The sequence below is a fragment of the Aphidius gifuensis genome, linkage group LG5 (assembly GCF_014905175.1).
Source record: "Aphidius gifuensis isolate YNYX2018 linkage group LG5, ASM1490517v1, whole genome shotgun sequence".
NCBI lineage: Eukaryota > Metazoa > Arthropoda > Insecta > Hymenoptera > Braconidae > Aphidius > Aphidius gifuensis.
In genome coordinates this window covers 16,697,987-16,716,581 of record NC_057792.1, presented here as the reverse complement: position 1 = coordinate 16,716,581, position 18,595 = coordinate 16,697,987, and the positions used below count along the sequence as shown (strand labels likewise).

Here is an 18,595-nt window from a genome sequence, read left to right as displayed (position 1 = left end):
TGAATCCTACGGGTATATTTTGTAATGCACATCAACGATTTAATCTAAATCCATCATGAAATTTCATGTTTGATGTAGCATACGCTAGTTTATATATTACTGTTGAGATAAATTGATTGATACAAACCATAAACCATTTGAATTTTAATAATTTTTTAATTAAACATCGTATTTACCTACTTTAAAATATTTCATATTCAATGTAAATTAAATTTGTTTATTTATATTTTATTTAAAATATAAAATCAATTTTATTTATTTTACTTTTTAAATTGTTGGAAGATAAATGTCTTGACAGTTTTTTTTTTTTTTTATTTTTTTGTATTTTTTACAGTATCAAGATAAATTGTTTCTATATCAAAGTTTTATTATCTTTTCAAAAGTCAACCAAAATCTCGTTGTTTTTTTCTATTGACTCGTTTATATTATTTTTTTTTTTTTTTTTTTCATTCAAAGTTTATCAGATTTACAATTGAAAAATCAACTATATCAAAGGATAAATTGTTTTTTATTTTTTTTATTTTTTTTTTATTATTAAAAATAAAATGATAAATTGGTCAAACCATTCATGATAAATTATTTATCATCTGGTATAATCTGTGAATTTAAAAAAAAAAAAAAATGTTTTTTATTTTAAAAAAGTTTTTTAAAAAAAAGTTAAACAAAGTAATATGATTTATTATGGTATCACGATGGATATGCTACGAGGCAATTGGGTAAACGCCAAAGTTCATGTACCAATCTCTATACTCTCATTCTCTTTATCTGTCTTGTCTCTCTTATTTTATCTCATATAGAAATTGACTCATACTATTTGTCTCTAACTCTGTCTACCCAACAGCTTTTACTGAACAAACTGTTTGTGGTTACCTGACGTAGAGGTTCGCTGACAATTACAGTTTGAATCGATACCCCCAGGCCAATCTGACAATGTTCTGCTCTTGGAATGGGGTCGTCCCACGATACTATATACAACTTGGACAATTTATATATATATGTTCTATTATTATAGATACATATATAGACAACCAAAAAGTTGCTGTGTTAAAATTAACTGCCAGGATTAATTTATCGTATATGCCATTTCTGTTTTCGCAAGTTATATTATATCACAAATTTGTTGCTTCACTTAAAACCCCAGTATTAACAGTATATATACATCAATTTTAAAAAGTTTAAAATATTATATTAATTATTAATTTTTCCTATTATTATTTTACTCATTAATTTTAATCAATGAATAATTCATATTTCATAAAAAAAAAAAAAAAGTTTTAATTTATGCACACAATAGAGTTATTTAATTGAACAACTAATTGACATATAAATTTTATAAAATGACAGGAAATTTATTATTTTTTTTTAATGATATGATGATAAAAAATTCAATTATTAAAAAAGCTTGAATATATTTTTTTTCTTGAGTGAACCTTATTGACTTTATTATTCAAAAAAAAATATTAATAATTTATTTTGTTTTTTTTTTTATTATTTTGTACTTAAAAAAAAAAAAAGTCTTGGTAATTTTTTTAATTAATTAATTAATTAATTTTTTGTATATTTAAATAAATTTTATGATGAAATTTTAAAATTACAGAGTGATGGAACATCTGAGACAAGTAGTTACCTCGCATTTACTGCATCTGAATTTGATAATGGTAAGACATTTAGTTGTTTTGCTGAAAATTCAGTGACAATAATGGAGGGTGTTAAACCAATGAAAGAAGCAACAACAATTGAAGTACTATGTAAGTTTATGATTAATTTGTTTGTTGTATTTTTTAAAATTATTGATCCACATGTGACATAATAAATTTATCAAACGACATAGATTATCATTTTAATTTTCGCCAATAAATTTATCACAAAAATTAATAATCTATGTCGTTTGATAAATTTATTATGTCACATGTGGATTTGATGTAAAGTTGAATTGTGTAACAGACTTGTCACGTAGTCGACGGATTGTGTCGCATTTTCCTGCTTATTATGCATGAAATAGCAGCCTAATATCGACACTGGTTGTACATATAACCAACAAAAGATGCATGACGAAATTGACAAAGTTTCTCCCTTATATTATAATAATATTGTACACAAACAAAACTCACTCAACTTTTGTATACAGTATCAGATAAACAAAATATACTTTTCCTTAATAAAAATTTTGTTTATAAATATTTTAATAATGTTATTTTTTAATTTAAAAGTTTTATAAGAGCTTTTTTTATTTATATTTTATAGATGCACCAATTGTTAAAATGTCACCAGTCAATATAACAGTCAATGAAACTGAAGATTTTGTGATGATTTGTGATTACGAAGCAAATCCAGCAAGTCTTGTATCTGTCAAGTGGTAAGCACTATTTCAACATAAAAAATTTAATGTTTTAAAATGAAAAATAAAATATAGGTCAGTGAGAAAACTTATTTTTTCAAGTTTTTTTTACTCGAAACACCATCGTAGACCCTTTTACAGGTGATGCTGAATTTTAAAAACAAATATTCTTTTTTGTTTTATTTTAAAAAAACCAACTCATCCTTAGTCATACAAAACACATACATAAACAAAACTTTTTAGAAAGCATAGATTATACGGGTCGCATGTCTTTCATATTTTGTATCTCAAACTTTTATTATTATTTATTTTTCAACATTAAAATTTACACATTTTATTATAATTTTTTTATTTAAATATTCAACTTTTATATAATATCCATATTGTCTTTGATGATACAGGCTAAGAGATGGAGAAGAACTTGTGTTAGATGATGAACGCTATGAGGGTGGTGTTACCGAACAAACTTCTTTAACAGTTAAAAATTCAAGCTCAATTGACATGGGAATATATACTTGTATATTATCAAACAGTGTTGGAAAATCAACATCCGACGATGAAATTAATGTTTCAATTTTATGTAATTATTGAATATTTAATTTTTAATACTCTTATCAAATTAATAAAATACAAACTTGAGGTGAAACAATGAAACAAAAAAAAAAAACCAATTACTTTTACAGATAAACCAACAGTACAAGTTATAGTTGATCCAAAATTACCAATAAATGAAGCTGAACGTTTAAATGTATCATTGACATGTGATGTTGTTACTGGTAATCCAATAAATTTAAATTCTGTACGTTGGTATCTTGATGGTGATTTATTAAAAGAATTACCAGATTGTTATAAAAATTCAACTTTAAATGATGATACAATGACATTTTGTGATATTGATCCAAGTAAATTATTACTTGAAGCTGTTGGTAGATCATTTCATGGTAATTATTCTTGTGAGGGTAGAAATGATGCTGGATGGGGACCAATATCATCAAGTACACCAGTTACTGTTTATTGTAAGACTCGCAATTTTTATCATTATGTAATAAATTATTTATTAATAGCAACGATAATAATTGTATTTTGTTTTTTTGAAATAAATAAAAGATAAACCTGGTCCAGCAACAATAAAATATGAGCCAAAAAGTGTTGTTAAAGGTGGATCATTAAATATAACATGTTCAGTTATTGATCTTGGTAGACCCCATGTAACTGGTTACAAATGGATACGTGGTATTCATAGACTTGCTGATCAAGAAAATGCTGTATTAAGAATTGATCCAGTTAATTTACGAACAAAAGCCAATTTTACATGTATGGCTTACAATGATGCTGGTGATGGTGATTCAGCAACGACGTTTATTGACGTATCTGGTATATAAAAATTTTTATATTTTATATTTATGAAGTAATCTAGTTTTATTATCTACTATTAATATTGGATTTTTCCTTTTTTTTTTTTGTTTTTATTAATAAAATAGCTGCGCCGGCATTTATACATCCACTACCTCCATATCATGGATATGTTTATAACGCAGTTAATGTTAGTATTGGATGTCGTGTTGAATGTTCACCAATTTGTAATGTAACATGGATAAAAAATAATATACCAATTGATTTTTCAAATACTCAAAGTTATTATGTTACAAATGTTTATCATCCAGCTGATCAGGGTACAAGTGATTTTGAAAGTATACAATCAAATTTAACATGGAATTTAAATACATGGACTAATGGTCAACTTGATCGTTATAAAGATAATGATAATTTTACTTGTGAAAGTAGTGGTAATGGTATTGGAAAAGGTGTTACAAGTACAACACATTTTCAAGTTGAATGTAAGTTTATATTTTTAATTAATCTTTTAACTGACTTTATTATTTTATTTGTATGTTTTTTATTTTTTTCTTTCTTTATTTTGTCTGGGATTTACTTTTTTTTATTTTTATTTTTATGTCTGACCTTAATTTAACTTTAAAACTTTTTTTTTTTTTTGTAATTTTAAGTTAACTAATTTATTAAAATAAATAATATTTAATTTATTTTATTTCATTTAATAAATTGAATAATATTTATTAATATTAACTTTTAAATTCTAAATAATGTAAATTGAGTTTTTAAAAAATTAATTAAAATAATTTAATTTATTTTAGTTCCACCAGAAAATATGACAATATCAAAAAATGTAATTGACGTTATCGTTGATTATATACCAGACAGTGTTAAATGCAGTGCTGTTGCACATCCAGAACCAACATTTCGATGGTATCGTGAAGGTTCAACTGATACAATAACACAAAGTTCAGTGCTTGTATTTGAAACAAAAGTACCAAAACGCAGTAATGGAACGTACATTTGTGAAGCAATTAATAGACATGGAAGTCAAAATATATCAACTTATTTAAATGTTTTATGTTAGTAATTTCAATTTGATATAAATAATAATTTTTCTTTTTAATACCCCAATATCATTTAATTTTAATTATTTTTTTTTGTTGTCTTTGGGGATTTAGATAAACCAGAATGCCAAATCAATAAAGAACATATTAATGGTGAGGATTATTTGGTCTGTACAGCAATTGGTAATCCCAAGGAATGTAGTTTCGGTTGGTCATTGAAAAGTGACAATGATTCAATTGATCAAATGGCTGAGATACGTGATGGCAAAAGTTATCTACTTTTAGATAATTCTGTTACTAATTTTCGTACATACTTATGCATCGCCAATAATTCAATTGGTTATTCAAATCCGTGTGAACGTGGTGTACCAGGTAATAACAACTTCATTGATTTTTTTTTCTTGCTTTAAATATAATTTAATTCTAATGAAAAAATTAAATGAATGAGATGTAAAAATATCACATTTTTATTTCAAGCTCGCCGAGGACGTTCGGGTACGTTTTCATTTAACCGGCTTAATTAATATTAATTAATAAATAATTTATGTTTTTTTCTCTTTAAAATTTTAGGTATATATTTATTTGAAAGAAAATAAATAAATATCTTTTAATATATTTTTATGAATAGTATTATTTTTTTATTGAATTTCAGGAAATTTACCATGGTGGTTTCATCTGGAGGGTGATTTTCTTATCATCGTTATTATCGTTGCCACGGTGATTCTACTTGTTATCATTGTCAGTTGCATTATAATTTATCTGATTTGTCGAAGGAAACGTATGCAAGCAAAATGTGAGTCAATTAAATTAATCATGCTTCAATATTTGCATGAATATCATAGAATTGAATGAAAAAAAAATAATTATTAATATTATAAAATAATTTTATTTTTATTACTTAATTTTAAAAAAACATTATTCATTAAAAAAATTTTATCTCATGATTATTCATATTTAAATCAAAGCAATTTATATACATTTATTATTGCTATATAGATATAGTTTTTTTTTTTTTTTTTTATTTAATGAACTTTGTATGCTAGCCACACATACACACACATACACACACACAAGCATATGAATAATTTATCGACCACACTGGCAAGAGTGTCGATAATCAAAGTGAGGTGCTTTCCGAGATTTTTTTTTCTTTTTTTTTTTTGCTCTTTATATAAATATACTTTTTTAAGTTTTTTTTTTTTTTTTTTTTTTTAATTTAATGAACCAACACTTTATAAACGAAAATCACTGCATGCACAAGTTTATTATTTTTATTTATTAATATTAAAATATCCCAGCTTTGTCGCAAATATTTTATTTTTTGTTGAAAAAAATTATTTGTTATTTTTATTTGAGCTATTATTAAAGTTTTAAAATAATCATTGTAAATTTTATATAAGATTTGTATTTAGCATGTCGATAGGCTGCGATATTTTTTATTGTTGTTGTTTTTTTTTTTTTTTCCAACAACACAAGAAAAAAATTAAACAAAAAGAACAAATTAATAATCTGATTATTATCATGCAATTTTGTTTTTCTTTTGTTCATATAAGAATAAAAGAAAAATAAAAAAATATATGATTAAACAAATTTTTTATCAAGTCCACTAACACATTTTTATTTCTTTTTTTGTGCTTTGTAATTTGGACAATACTAAAAATAAAAAAAAAAAAATACAGACAGTAGTCGCGTGGTCACACTGGAGGAACGCGAGCAGTAAGTATTTAAATATTTATTAAATAAAATACAAAAAAAAAAATCATTCACCTGAGAAACTAAAAATTGTAAAAAAAGAATTTCTATATTTTCTATTTTATTTTTTACTTTTGCTTGGTTTAATTAAATTATTGTTGAAGTAGTTGCTCTGATACATGTATGGCTTTAACTTGATGATCTAATTTAATTTTTGTAAAGAAAAAAAAACTTTCCCTAACTTAATCCTAGTATAAAAAAAAAAAAAAAAAAAAAGAAATGTATATACATCTAAAAATGTTTTTCTTAGCTAGAATTTAATTTTTGACTTGTTAATATATTTAAATTGTATTTAAACTAACAAACTATCTAACTAACAAACACTCATCACCAAAGGAATAAGGGTAACAAAAATTTTTAAAACCTTTAAATTTAATTTAACTTTTTTTATTTTATTCGGAAGGAATGCTTCGAGAGTAAACTAATTGCATTAAGTCGAAAATTTTCGAATGGCGTTTCCTGTATGTATGTTTATGACTGTGAGAGAGAGAGAGAACATTTGTGATCTGAATTGCATATAGTTTACCCGACGGTAACACCATCCGGTTAAGCGGTCGAAGAGACGTACGAGAGAATTGTGTGCAACTCCCCCAACAGCATTGCATAAAGTAAGCCTTTCCTCGAATGTTGGTATACCTCCTATCTATATATTTATCTATCTATCTATCTGCATACCTACATGTATGCATACATACATCTACCTCAAAAACTCACTACCTCTTTTCAAGCATGTAAATCTTCATTTGGTTGCGCGTTTTCCTATCTTCCCACGTCTCATTCTCATTCACAAAATTTTATAAATTTTTTTTTTCTTTCCACTTCTATTCATTCACTCAATTATAATTTTACTTTTTTTCATCAAACTCATATTTTATTTTGAGAATTAATATGTATCATATTCAGCACAATAGTCACAATATTTTTCTGGGTAATGGAAAATTTATTTTAACAAAAAAAATGATAAATAAAACTGGTGGTGGTGGTGGTGGTGATAGTGGTGTCTTTTTAAAGCTCGTTGATGCAAAATTAAAAAATAAAATAAAAAATATTATAATTAAAATAATGAACAAAAAATATACATGTTGATTACATGAAAGATTTGAACTTTTTAATTAGGTAAATTAATCATGACAACTTTTTTTAAAAAACTTTTTTTTGTAATGACACAAGAGTATTAATTTTTAAGTATATTCGCTTTGTCTATTTTTGTAATAATAATTATTAAAATAATTATCGTTTCATTTGTTGTTCATCCAGGGTAATTAGTTATTAGCCTAGAAAGTTTTTTCATTTTTTTTTTTTTTTTTTTCATTTAAAACAACAATGACATGAAAATTCAATTCCCGTGATGAAATTCTAAATAGAAAATAATATTTTAAACAATTTTTTTTTGTATAATGCGTTTCATGTGAATAAGAATAAAATTAAAAGTTTAAAATTAAAAATTTTTTTTATAAATCTAATGAACAATTGTCAATTTATTATTAAAAAAAAAAGTTGTCTAATTAATTTTTCCTGAAGCTCGGTGATGAAAAAAAAAAAAAAAAATGAAAAATAAAAGATTTTTTATTGAAAATATATATTAAAATGATAATGCAATTATTAGTCCGGATGGTGGTCCACCAAGTCCAACTGAATCAACAAGATCCCATGAGCATTGTTCACCATCATTACATCCAAGTCCAGCACCGCGTTGGCCATTAAAGCCTGGTGTTTTAGTTCACGTCAATAAAACGCACAGTTTAAGTGCCGGATTAAGTCCAGTAAATGTTAGACAGAATAATCAAATACATACAAATTTGTCTGGCTGTCCAACTGATACAATTGTTGGCAATCAATATCGTTTGGAGAATGTGGATAATAGTACTATTGTTAGAAGGCCAGTAAGGCCATTTAGACGTGGTAAATCTTCAGCAATAGCACGTGTCTTGAAAGACCACCATCACCATCAACAACAACAACAACAACAAGAACAGCAACAAATACCAACATTACCAATAATTCATGATGAGGGTATGATTGCTAGGGCTAATAGAATAAGAGCAATGTTTAGTTTACAATTGAGAGAACCAGTTTCATTTCCTGGTATCTCAAGAGACAAAACAGGTAAACTTATTTATTTTATTTTTACTTTTATTCTCTATTTATTTATTTTTTGATATTTTTTACTTTGTAAAAAACATGATGGCTCAAAGATTTATTCAAAAAAAATAACCCCGAGAGTGACACACACAGAGAAAAGAAAATATATATTTATGTCAAGGAAAAAACACATGCATCAAAATATAAAAATAAAAATTGCCATGAGCAAAAGGTTGAGCGATAAATTTAAATATAAGACCCAAAAGAAGATCTCAAAAGATTCACTGACATAAATAAAATAGATTTGTTTTTTTTTTTTTATTTAAATCTTCTCTTTTAGTATAAAATAATACTTTTATGAATAAATATTGACCAAGCTTTTAAAAAACTGACCGTATTATTTCAAACCACCACCACTAAATAAATAAATATATATATTTTTTTTTATTAATCATTTTTACATCAAAGTTATATAATACAAAAAAAAATACTAAAATAAATATTTGAAAAAATTAAAGAAAAAAAAAATATCATACAATTTTAAATTCATAAAAATAAAACTCATTGGTTTATTTTCTTTCAGTACATTCATTTAACCGTTATCATAAAAAAAAAATATATATAAAAATATATATGAAAAACCAAAAGCTAAAAATAAAAAATTGCTAAAGATGGATAAAAAATAAAAATAAAAAAAAAATATATATATCTTTAGGGTTTATATTTACAAGTGAGGATTTTTTCTTTTCATCTGTGTGTGTCCCTCAGTGTCTGGCCTCTGGCAAAATTCTATAAACCATCCCTGAAATATATCAACACACATACATCACCAATATTTTCATGGGTATGGCATTTTGTCTCGTACATTTACTCCTCATATATCTTGTATCAACCCACCCTTAGAAAAAAAAAAAAAAAAAAAAAATGTACAGTTGAGATAACTAAGATGTTGTGCTTGTATGTATTTATTATTATTTTTATTATTAGTGTATATATGTTATTGTATGTATGTGTGTTGGCTTCAGCTGTGACTTACAAGAGAATTGTACCTCGACAACGGATGTTGTTGCACAACGACACCCCATCACTTTCCATAGAAAGTCGTTTCAACAAAACCAGTGACGACGGCTGTGGTAACGTTAACGCCAACGTCAACACAAATGCATCCCGTAAGCGCAAAAAGCCCGGAGCAGGTAGGTTACAATATAAGCTTCAACACAACGATATTTATAATATCATAAAATTTATAAATAATATATATTTGTTTTATAAATAAAAAAAATTAAATACAAATTTAAATTATTATATTATTTATAATAAAAATAATATTTAAAAAAAAAAAATAGTATGCATGTTTTCAATTATTATGACTAGTGTTGTTTATCGTTGTCGTCAGGCGATATTTATCTGAATTTAAAAAAAAAAAAAAAAATTTTATAATCACAATAAAAAATGCTGTTCTAACTCGTGAGTACCAGGCATGAATTTTCCTTTTTTTTTTTTTTTCGAGCTTTATTTTTTCTTTTTATATCCAAGCTTTTTTTGCAATTTTTTTTTTTTTCATTACTCATGTATGTTTTCATTTGCGCTCTATACGCACAAACATATCACGATGAAGGAGCGATACAAACATTGTATATCATCAACAAAACGAGATGAGTTTTGATACATGAAAAAAAAAATAAAAAATGATAATAATAATTTTATAGGTGTGAATATTATTTTTAATTTGGATTTTTTTTTCTTTTTTTTTTTTTACATTTTGTGTTGCAGATCCTGGTCAAGGGACTAATAATAACCATGTTGATAGTGTCTCTGAGGGTTTACCTGATTCGGATACAAAAACATTCTATGAAAATCTTCCATTTCATGGTATTCAAAATCCTCCAAATAAGGTGAGCTTAAAAATATTAATTATTTTATTCAATGAAAAAACAACGAAATTCTATTTATTATAATTTTTATTTATTTAATTTTAATTATTATTTTTTATTTAATTTTATGAATAACGAGTCGAATAAATTATATATATTTTTTTTCATTTTAATATTCAAATAGTGTTGAAATATTAATGAGATAGGCTTTTGTAAAATCAACGGTGCATTTTTGAGAGTATTTTTTTAATTCTTTTATTCAATTTTTATTTTTTTATTTTAAATACTTTGAGGGCCATCCATGCACATTGTATCGTTAAAATTCGTGGGTTAAGTATCGTTGGGTATTCAGGGTTATAACGATAAAATGAAAAAATGAAAAAATGAGAAAGAGAGAGATGGTTTTAAAGTGGATTCATCGATGTGTGACAAATGAGTTCGGAATATGTCCGCATTGGGTACGTACTCAGACGATTAAGAGTACTGTAAATTTTCAACCCCCGCGATATATATACACATACACATTCTGCACTTGGTAAATTCATGTCAACGTCAAAATTATATCACGTTTGTGTGAAATGACAAAATTACAAGCAACCAGAAATTGTATCCCGTAAATTACAAGGGATTGACATCGTCACTTCCTAATCAACCTATATTTCACAAATCACTCATTTCAATTTGTATTTTTTCATTTTTTTTACCCTCAATAAATTAAACAACATATATATATTTTATATTTCTTACTTGAATATAAATTATATAACATCTCATTAAATTTAAATTTAAAATATAATAAATGAATACTTAATCTCCCTCAGTCATCATCTAAAAAAAAATCTCATTTTATTAAAAAGAATAATTAAATAAATATGCGCCAAATAATATTTAATTTATTTGTTCAATAAAAAAATCTCATCAACCCACAGAACAAATAAATTATAATAATAATAATATGTATTAAAAATTATTATTATTATACCAGTGTAATGAATTTATTTTAAAAATATTTACTCAGTATAATTCAAGTATTAAAAGAAATGAGAAAAATATATAAAAAATTATATTAAACTGAAAATATGAAATTTATAATAAAAAGCAGCCTAGGTATGCTCTCAGCAAATATGAAGTGCTATTATACATCATGCATACATGATGAATGAATGAATAGAAAAAAATAAAAATTTTTTAAAAATTAAAAATAAAAATTATTACCTTGAATATAATAAAAAGATAAAAATAAAAATAAAAAAATCATATTATACATAACAAGGGGATAAAAATAAAAATTGAATTAAAAAGTTTGAAGGGTTGATTCTGGTGTATATTTTGGTTGGATATTGAATGTCATATTCAGAAAGGGCGAGCCACAATTGTCAAAAGGGTCCAGTATACAATTCATGTGGCTCTTTCGCGTCAATGCTTTTTCCCAACCAGTAAAACTCATTCAATTGCTATAAGATTTTTTTTTTATACACTCAAAATTTCACATATTACAGTGTATTACAAAACTCATACTATTCCCTCAAGTACTTTTCAACCGACACAAAATTTATCATAACATCCTCTCATTTTTCTGACTTTAAAAAATAAAAAAAAAAACTTATCAAATCAATTCTGTCACGGATATTAAATTCAAAATACATGACAACCCAAATCGAGTTTTACTAACATTTCACTCCTTAAATTAATGCTCAATATTTTCATGTAAAATTGCATGAATATTTGATAAATTCACATATTAATATATAAACACATCACACGATTGCAGTTGCTTATGAGAAAATAAAACGAACAAGTTTAAATCGTGCTTGTGGCAAATGAAGTAAATAGAGCAAAAAAATAAAAAATTTAAAATTACATTCAACCTTAATGTCATTTACCAAGGTAAGGCTTGAAAAATTAAAAGAAAAAAAAAAAAAAAAAATCAACAGTTTTTTTAATTTTGCTATATGTGTACTTACTATTTTAAAAAATAATTTTTTTATTTTATTTTTTCATTAAAAAAGTTAAATAATAATAGTAAACCACATAGTGGTAAATGTAACAAAATTACCTGCATCTAAAAAGTAAAAAATAATATTTTATTTTTAAGTTTGTAATTTATTTTTTTATTAGCTTTTGTATCTTGTGCTTTAATTAATCCAAATACATTATTATTTTCCTTTTTTTTATTGTGGTTTTTTTTTTTTTTTTGTTGCATTGTTGTGTTTTAGTTGATTTCACCCAAGTTGCCTCGTATAATGTCATTGCATGGTACATTGAATTCAACCACAGTATCACCATGTTCATCAAGACCATTGAGTAGAGCAACTAGTTTATGTGATGCTAGTTCTGGTTATGAATCAACAAGAAGTCATCTTGGACCACATTATAGTTATCACAATATGCCAAGAAATAATTCACCAGAATTAAAATACAATACACTTAAACCAAGACGTAGAAAACAACAACAATATCATCATAAACAAACAAAATTTTATTCATTACGTATTTGTCGTAAGCATGATAAAAAACATAAAAATTATCAATTATATGCAATACCAATTAGTAAACAATGTCAACATAATAATACAAACATAAGTACAAGTACAATTAATACTGATATGCAAGAAATATCTTGTGATGCTGATGAATCATTGGATAATGAAAAGAAAATAACAACACCATCACCAACACCAATACCAACAACTAATGAAATTATAAATAATGATAATGATAATTTGATACCACCAATACCAGCACCAAGAACAATCAAAACAGATCCAACAAAGCATACCTATCAAAATATACCACCACCAATTTATCCAACTAAATCAAGACAAAATAAACTTGCATCTCATTGATATTAATAAATTATCATTATTATTTTATAATTAAATTATATTATTGATAATTAATTTAACTATTATAATATTTATTTTGCAATGTGGTTCACCAAAAAAAAATTTGAAATAATAATAAATATGTAGTGTATAATGTCGACACAAAATTAAACAACTTTGTGTGACAGACTTGACAATGAGAAAGAGGAAATAATATAAATTAAATTTTTAAAGATAAAAAGAGAGATGTAATATCATAACTAAAAGTGTCTACAAGTTGGTATGCTGTTGTTGTAAATAAATTTACATGTGTTTAAAAGTTGTTTGATAGTTGGAATATATGGTAGAGACACAATTCATTGGATTGTTTGGACAAGATGAAAATTAACTGATACAAAACATAAATTATTATAATTTATATATATTTATTTATAATTGTGCTTTAAAAATTATTATTTTGCTTTTAATTATAAGCTAACAAACAAATTATTCAAAATACATAAAGTATATCTTGGTTCAATTAATGTGCATGGCCATTCATCAAATATCAAGTAAGTTTTTAACAAGCAATAAACACAATTACACAAAATACATTTAATGCTTTAAAATATTTATACTTTTAAAAACTGTCTCTCTCTCTTTGATATTAAAATAAATTAACAATTCTCTTTGATATAAAATATTTTAACGATAAACTAATTACTATTATTATTTTCTTTTTAATTTTTTTTGTTTTTAAATATTCATTTATTCAATTTTTTTCTTTTAACTTTTTAATTAACATAACCAGTGTGTTGTTTGTTTTTTTTATCATAATAAATAGTATTAATATTAATAAAATAACTAACAAAATTAATTGGTTTTTTTTTTGTGTTGCTTGGATGATTGTTACAGCCAAATAATGTTTACGACTACAAAGATCATTATCAACAAAGTTTAAAACAAAAAAATGATTATAAAAAATATGGTTATGAATTACCAAGCAGTAGTACAAGTCAATTAACACTGCCATTAACTAGAAATTTATATCATTCATCATTAGTTAATCATTTACAAACATCAATTATTAATAAAAATAGTAATATATGCCATAATAAATCATATCGTTCATCAAATAGTATAAATAATACAACAATTATAAATAGTAATAATAATGATTTATCAAATGGTCATATTAATGATACATTATCATTATCAATGTTACATACTAATAGAATTGATTTTGATTTAACATATGAACATCAAAAAAATATAAATCGTTCAATAAATGGACAAAATGATAGACGCAATGAAAGACATAAAAAATATCGTAAACATGATAGAAAAACAAAACACAGAAGATCATCATCATCGCGTGAAACAAGTTTTGGTAAAATCCAAGAACTTGGTATACCAGAAAGTTATAAAATATCATATCCACATTATTATGAGGATGATGGTAACATTGATAATAATCAATTAACACAATTTAATATTGATAATAATGATATATTAATTAATAAACAAAAATTAAATATTATTAGTGATAATTATCGTGATACTAATAATCATGGAACATCAACAATTGTTGGAGAATGTGCTGATATTGATTTTCGTGATGTTGGTCAGGAAATTGATGTCTGATATGGTAAGATAATATAAATATATTCATTTTTTTTATTTTTTTTATTTCGCTTCAATCAATCAATCAATCGACAAGTCATCATTTTAAATGTCAATATATTTTTTTGACATTTATCTTTACATATTTAAGTATTATTATTTTTTTTTTTTTCATTTTTACTTTTATAAAACGATGCTAGACAAGATCAAATTGGATGATTGCTTTTCCTTAAATTCTATAAAAATATAAATAACAAATATATATAAATAATAATAATAAATAAATTTACGTCTGTCAGTTTGATGGCCATTCAACCATTTCAAAATCTTTCATTTTCATCTGCAACATTTTCATGTATGTGATTTTCTTCAATCTTCATATTTTTTCTACCTTTTATTATTATTATTTATATATATTATGTTTTTTATTTTTTTTTCTATAACCATGCCAAAAATTTTACTTTCCAACAAATGGACTTGAGTGCACACACATACGAAAAAAAAAAATGGAAAAATTTCTTATATACAAATCCATTTACTATCACACACGAATTTGCACTTACATTTATTTTAGATTTTTTTTTCTTGTCTTTTTCACATCAATGCAATATTTTAAGATCTTAAAGTATACACACAAATATCTTTGTATATGCATCTTGGATATGAAAAAAGTATTTTTCACACACAACTTTGTGTTTCATCTATAGTATCTGTTTTTTTTTATGGCGTTATTTATATATATATCAATTTTTTATATATGTTTTTTGCTTAAATGAAGCTTTTTCGACGATGAAAAGCTTGAAACTTAACGAGAAACATTGCAAACAAGTAGCAGATATTTTTTTATTTCTATAATATATATCTATTTTTTTTTGTGTTCTTTTCAGCACAATGCAATTTTATTTTACACACCAATCGAGTAGAATTTTCTAATCCTCAAATACAAAAAAAAAAAATATTTCTTTTTCTTTTTCAAGTTTCATTTTTTCATGTATATTATTATTATTATTATTTTTATTACAAATGGATTTTTGATGTTTAAATTTATGGTTTTTCCAATATCATCGTAAGAAAAAAAAAAAAAAAAAATGTACTTTTATAAATTGAAGAATATAAAAAGATTAAAATATAAAATTTAAAAAATTATATAATACGATAAAATTATATATACTTTATAGTGCAAATATAATTTTAACTTTAGCTAGAAAAATTAATTTAATTAGCATATTATTAATAAACAAAATTTCCTTGAATAACAAATTTATAAATAGTAAAAAAAAAATGGAATAAAATTATTATTCAACAACAAAACCATTATTTTTTATTTTTTAACTTGAATCAAAACTACAAAATCGCGTTTATCATTTTTGTTGAAAAGTTTGACTGAATATTCCGGCTTATATAATTCGAAAACTTTGATTTACGATTTTCGAAATTTTCCAGAATCCGGTCAAAAACTTTGAACACCATTGAAAATTTACAATTAATTATCATATCAGAATTATTGAATACATAAAAAAATAAACAAAACAAAAGTTAGAAAATAAATATAAGATAAAATTTTTCTATTTCAATTGGACATGTTTAGTTCAGAATTATGGTAGTCTAAGAGTGACACGTATATTTACTAGAGGTTACTTTCTCAACAACAACAACAACAACAACAACACCCTTTCAACATTTTTCCCTAATAAAACTTTCGAGTATTGTACACGCCGGACGCTGCAGGTACTTAATTTTTTCAAGTCAAATATACAAACATTAAAATATATAAACAAAAAAACAATAATTAAATAAAAAAAAATTTTTTAAATACAAACAAATTTATACACTATGTATATATAGTCACTCATTTATGTAACTTAGTTTAATGTAAAAAAAATGAGTTTGTTAAAATGATTACAGGGATTAAAAAAAACATTTCTCGCAAATTGCAACATGAAATAGTCATAACAACTTCAACGCTTCGTGTGATTTTTATTTTATATATACATGAATTTTTTTGTTTTTTTTTTTAAGCTTTTTTACAACGCTTCACTTTAAACTGGTTAGAGCTTTTTTCGTTTGTTTTTTATTTCCTTTTATTTAAATACTAAATTTATTATTTTTGTATATTTAACTCGACTGATTAAATTTATTTTTGAAAAAAAAAATATAAATTAGTATTGACAGTATATAAGAGCTTTTTATTTATTTATTTTTAAAAGTTATTTTTTGATGGTATTACATCACGTGTCATAAATAATAATTTTGTTTTTTTTTTTTTTAAATTTAATATATATGACATTTATGTCATTGTATTTTCTATTGAGGTGAAGAAAAACCCTCTGGCATGAAGTATAAACAACCTTGAAACGAGATGAATTGCTTTTGGCCTCACTTTGTTGCACGTCCGATATTTCAAGATGTTATTTTTAAAAAAAAAAAAAAATTTCTTTTTTATTTAACTCTTCTTTTGTCGTTGGCAGTTTTCTATCGACCCTCTCAAACTCTTCCCTTCCTCTATTAACCACCCTATTATTTTTCAATCGTTTTGTTGAATTCTTGGGTAATAGAAATGAAAAAAAAAAAAAGCGACCTAAGTTGATCTTCAAAGGATTTTTCAAAGTAATGAAAATCTCAGGGAACAAACCTCAATTAAATTAAAAAATTGAGGAGATAAATATATATACATATTTACTTATAAATTTAATAATAATATGGCCTTAATTTGTTTCAAATTATTATCATTAAATTTATATTAAAATAAAAAAAAAAATTTCATTAATTGTTTATGTAATTTATTTAATTTTACTTGAACTATTTAAACTTGAATTATTAAAATTATTATCAACTTTAATTAAATTAAAAAAATTAAAGTAAAATATAATGATATTGACAGACTAATTTGTCTAATTTATTATTTTAAAATTTATATGAAAATATAAAAGTTTTAGTTAATGGCTTATTTAATTATCTGATTTATTTATTTATTTTTATTTTGGCCATTTAAACTGGAATTTAAAAAATAAAAATAAATTATTATCAGCTTAAATTGAAGGAAAAAAAATACATGTAAATTTAAATAATATTATTTACAGGTTAATTTATTAATTTCATTATATAATTGGGCTTTTTTTCTGTTAATTATTTAATTTATAAAATTTATTTTCCATTTAGCCATTTAAACCGGAATTTACGGATTTGGATTACGCAGATGTTGACTACAGATCGTATGGGCCAATAAACTACAAAGCAGCTAGCATTGCATTACTTCAAACACGTAAACAACCACAACAGCAACAAATTGAAAGACGACCACAAATGTACGGTGTACAAGACGACAACGAAGAGTTGCTATGAATTCAAAGTTAAATATATTTAAGTTATAAAATATTTGATACCAAAGTGGCCAAAATGATGAATATGTTAAAAAACTTTTAATATCCTTAAAATAATAAAAGGTAAAACAAAAAAAGTTTGTTATTTTAATATTTTTCTGACTAAAGAAATTTATCAAAAAAGTTATTTTATTTATTTTTTTTTTCTTTTTTAAAAATAATAAACACGAAAAATAAATTTTAAAAAAGAGAAAAAAAAAATGTAAAAAAACATTGTCTTATATTAAATTTCTACTCGTAATAAATTCTTGAATAAAAAAAAATAAAAAGTTTAATAAATAAATTGAAGAAAATAAAATAAATATAATTTTTTACGCGTTGTGTCTGTTGAGGGAACAAATTT

General features: G+C 23.9%; 1 protein-coding gene across 6 annotated transcripts in view; it reads left to right on the top strand.

The window, feature by feature from the left end:
• The window catches only part of LOC122857956 (hemicentin-1), a 62,819-nt gene extending 44,675 nt beyond the window's left edge, over window positions 1-18,144 (top strand). For 2 of the 6 annotated variants that reach the window (XM_044160528.1, XM_044160529.1), the window contains exons 6-21: window positions 1,598-1,748; window positions 2,245-2,356; window positions 2,740-2,918; window positions 3,022-3,354; window positions 3,446-3,712; window positions 3,820-4,176; window positions 4,492-4,752; window positions 4,852-5,109; window positions 5,215-5,232; window positions 5,390-5,530; window positions 6,417-6,453; window positions 8,096-8,595; window positions 9,597-9,764; window positions 10,345-10,466; window positions 14,165-14,897; window positions 18,032-18,144. In XM_044160528.1, the coding sequence (XP_044016463.1) occupies window positions 1,598-1,748; window positions 2,245-2,356; window positions 2,740-2,918; window positions 3,022-3,354; window positions 3,446-3,712; window positions 3,820-4,176; window positions 4,492-4,752; window positions 4,852-5,109; window positions 5,215-5,232; window positions 5,390-5,530; window positions 6,417-6,453; window positions 8,096-8,595; window positions 9,597-9,764; window positions 10,345-10,466; window positions 14,165-14,893 (3,633 nt within the window). In that variant the 3' untranslated portion in view covers window positions 14,894-14,897; window positions 18,032-18,144. Of the gene's footprint in view, window positions 1-1,597; window positions 1,749-2,244; window positions 2,357-2,739; window positions 2,919-3,021; window positions 3,355-3,445; window positions 3,713-3,819; window positions 4,177-4,491; window positions 4,753-4,851; window positions 5,110-5,214; window positions 5,233-5,389; window positions 5,531-6,416; window positions 6,454-8,095; window positions 8,596-9,596; window positions 9,765-10,344; window positions 10,467-12,661; window positions 13,822-14,162; window positions 14,898-18,031 lie in introns of those variants that run through there. The other 4 variants (XM_044160532.1, XR_006374269.1, XM_044160530.1 and 1 more) reach the window with 4 other exon arrangements.
• Window positions 18,145-18,595: the final 451 nt, after the last annotated feature.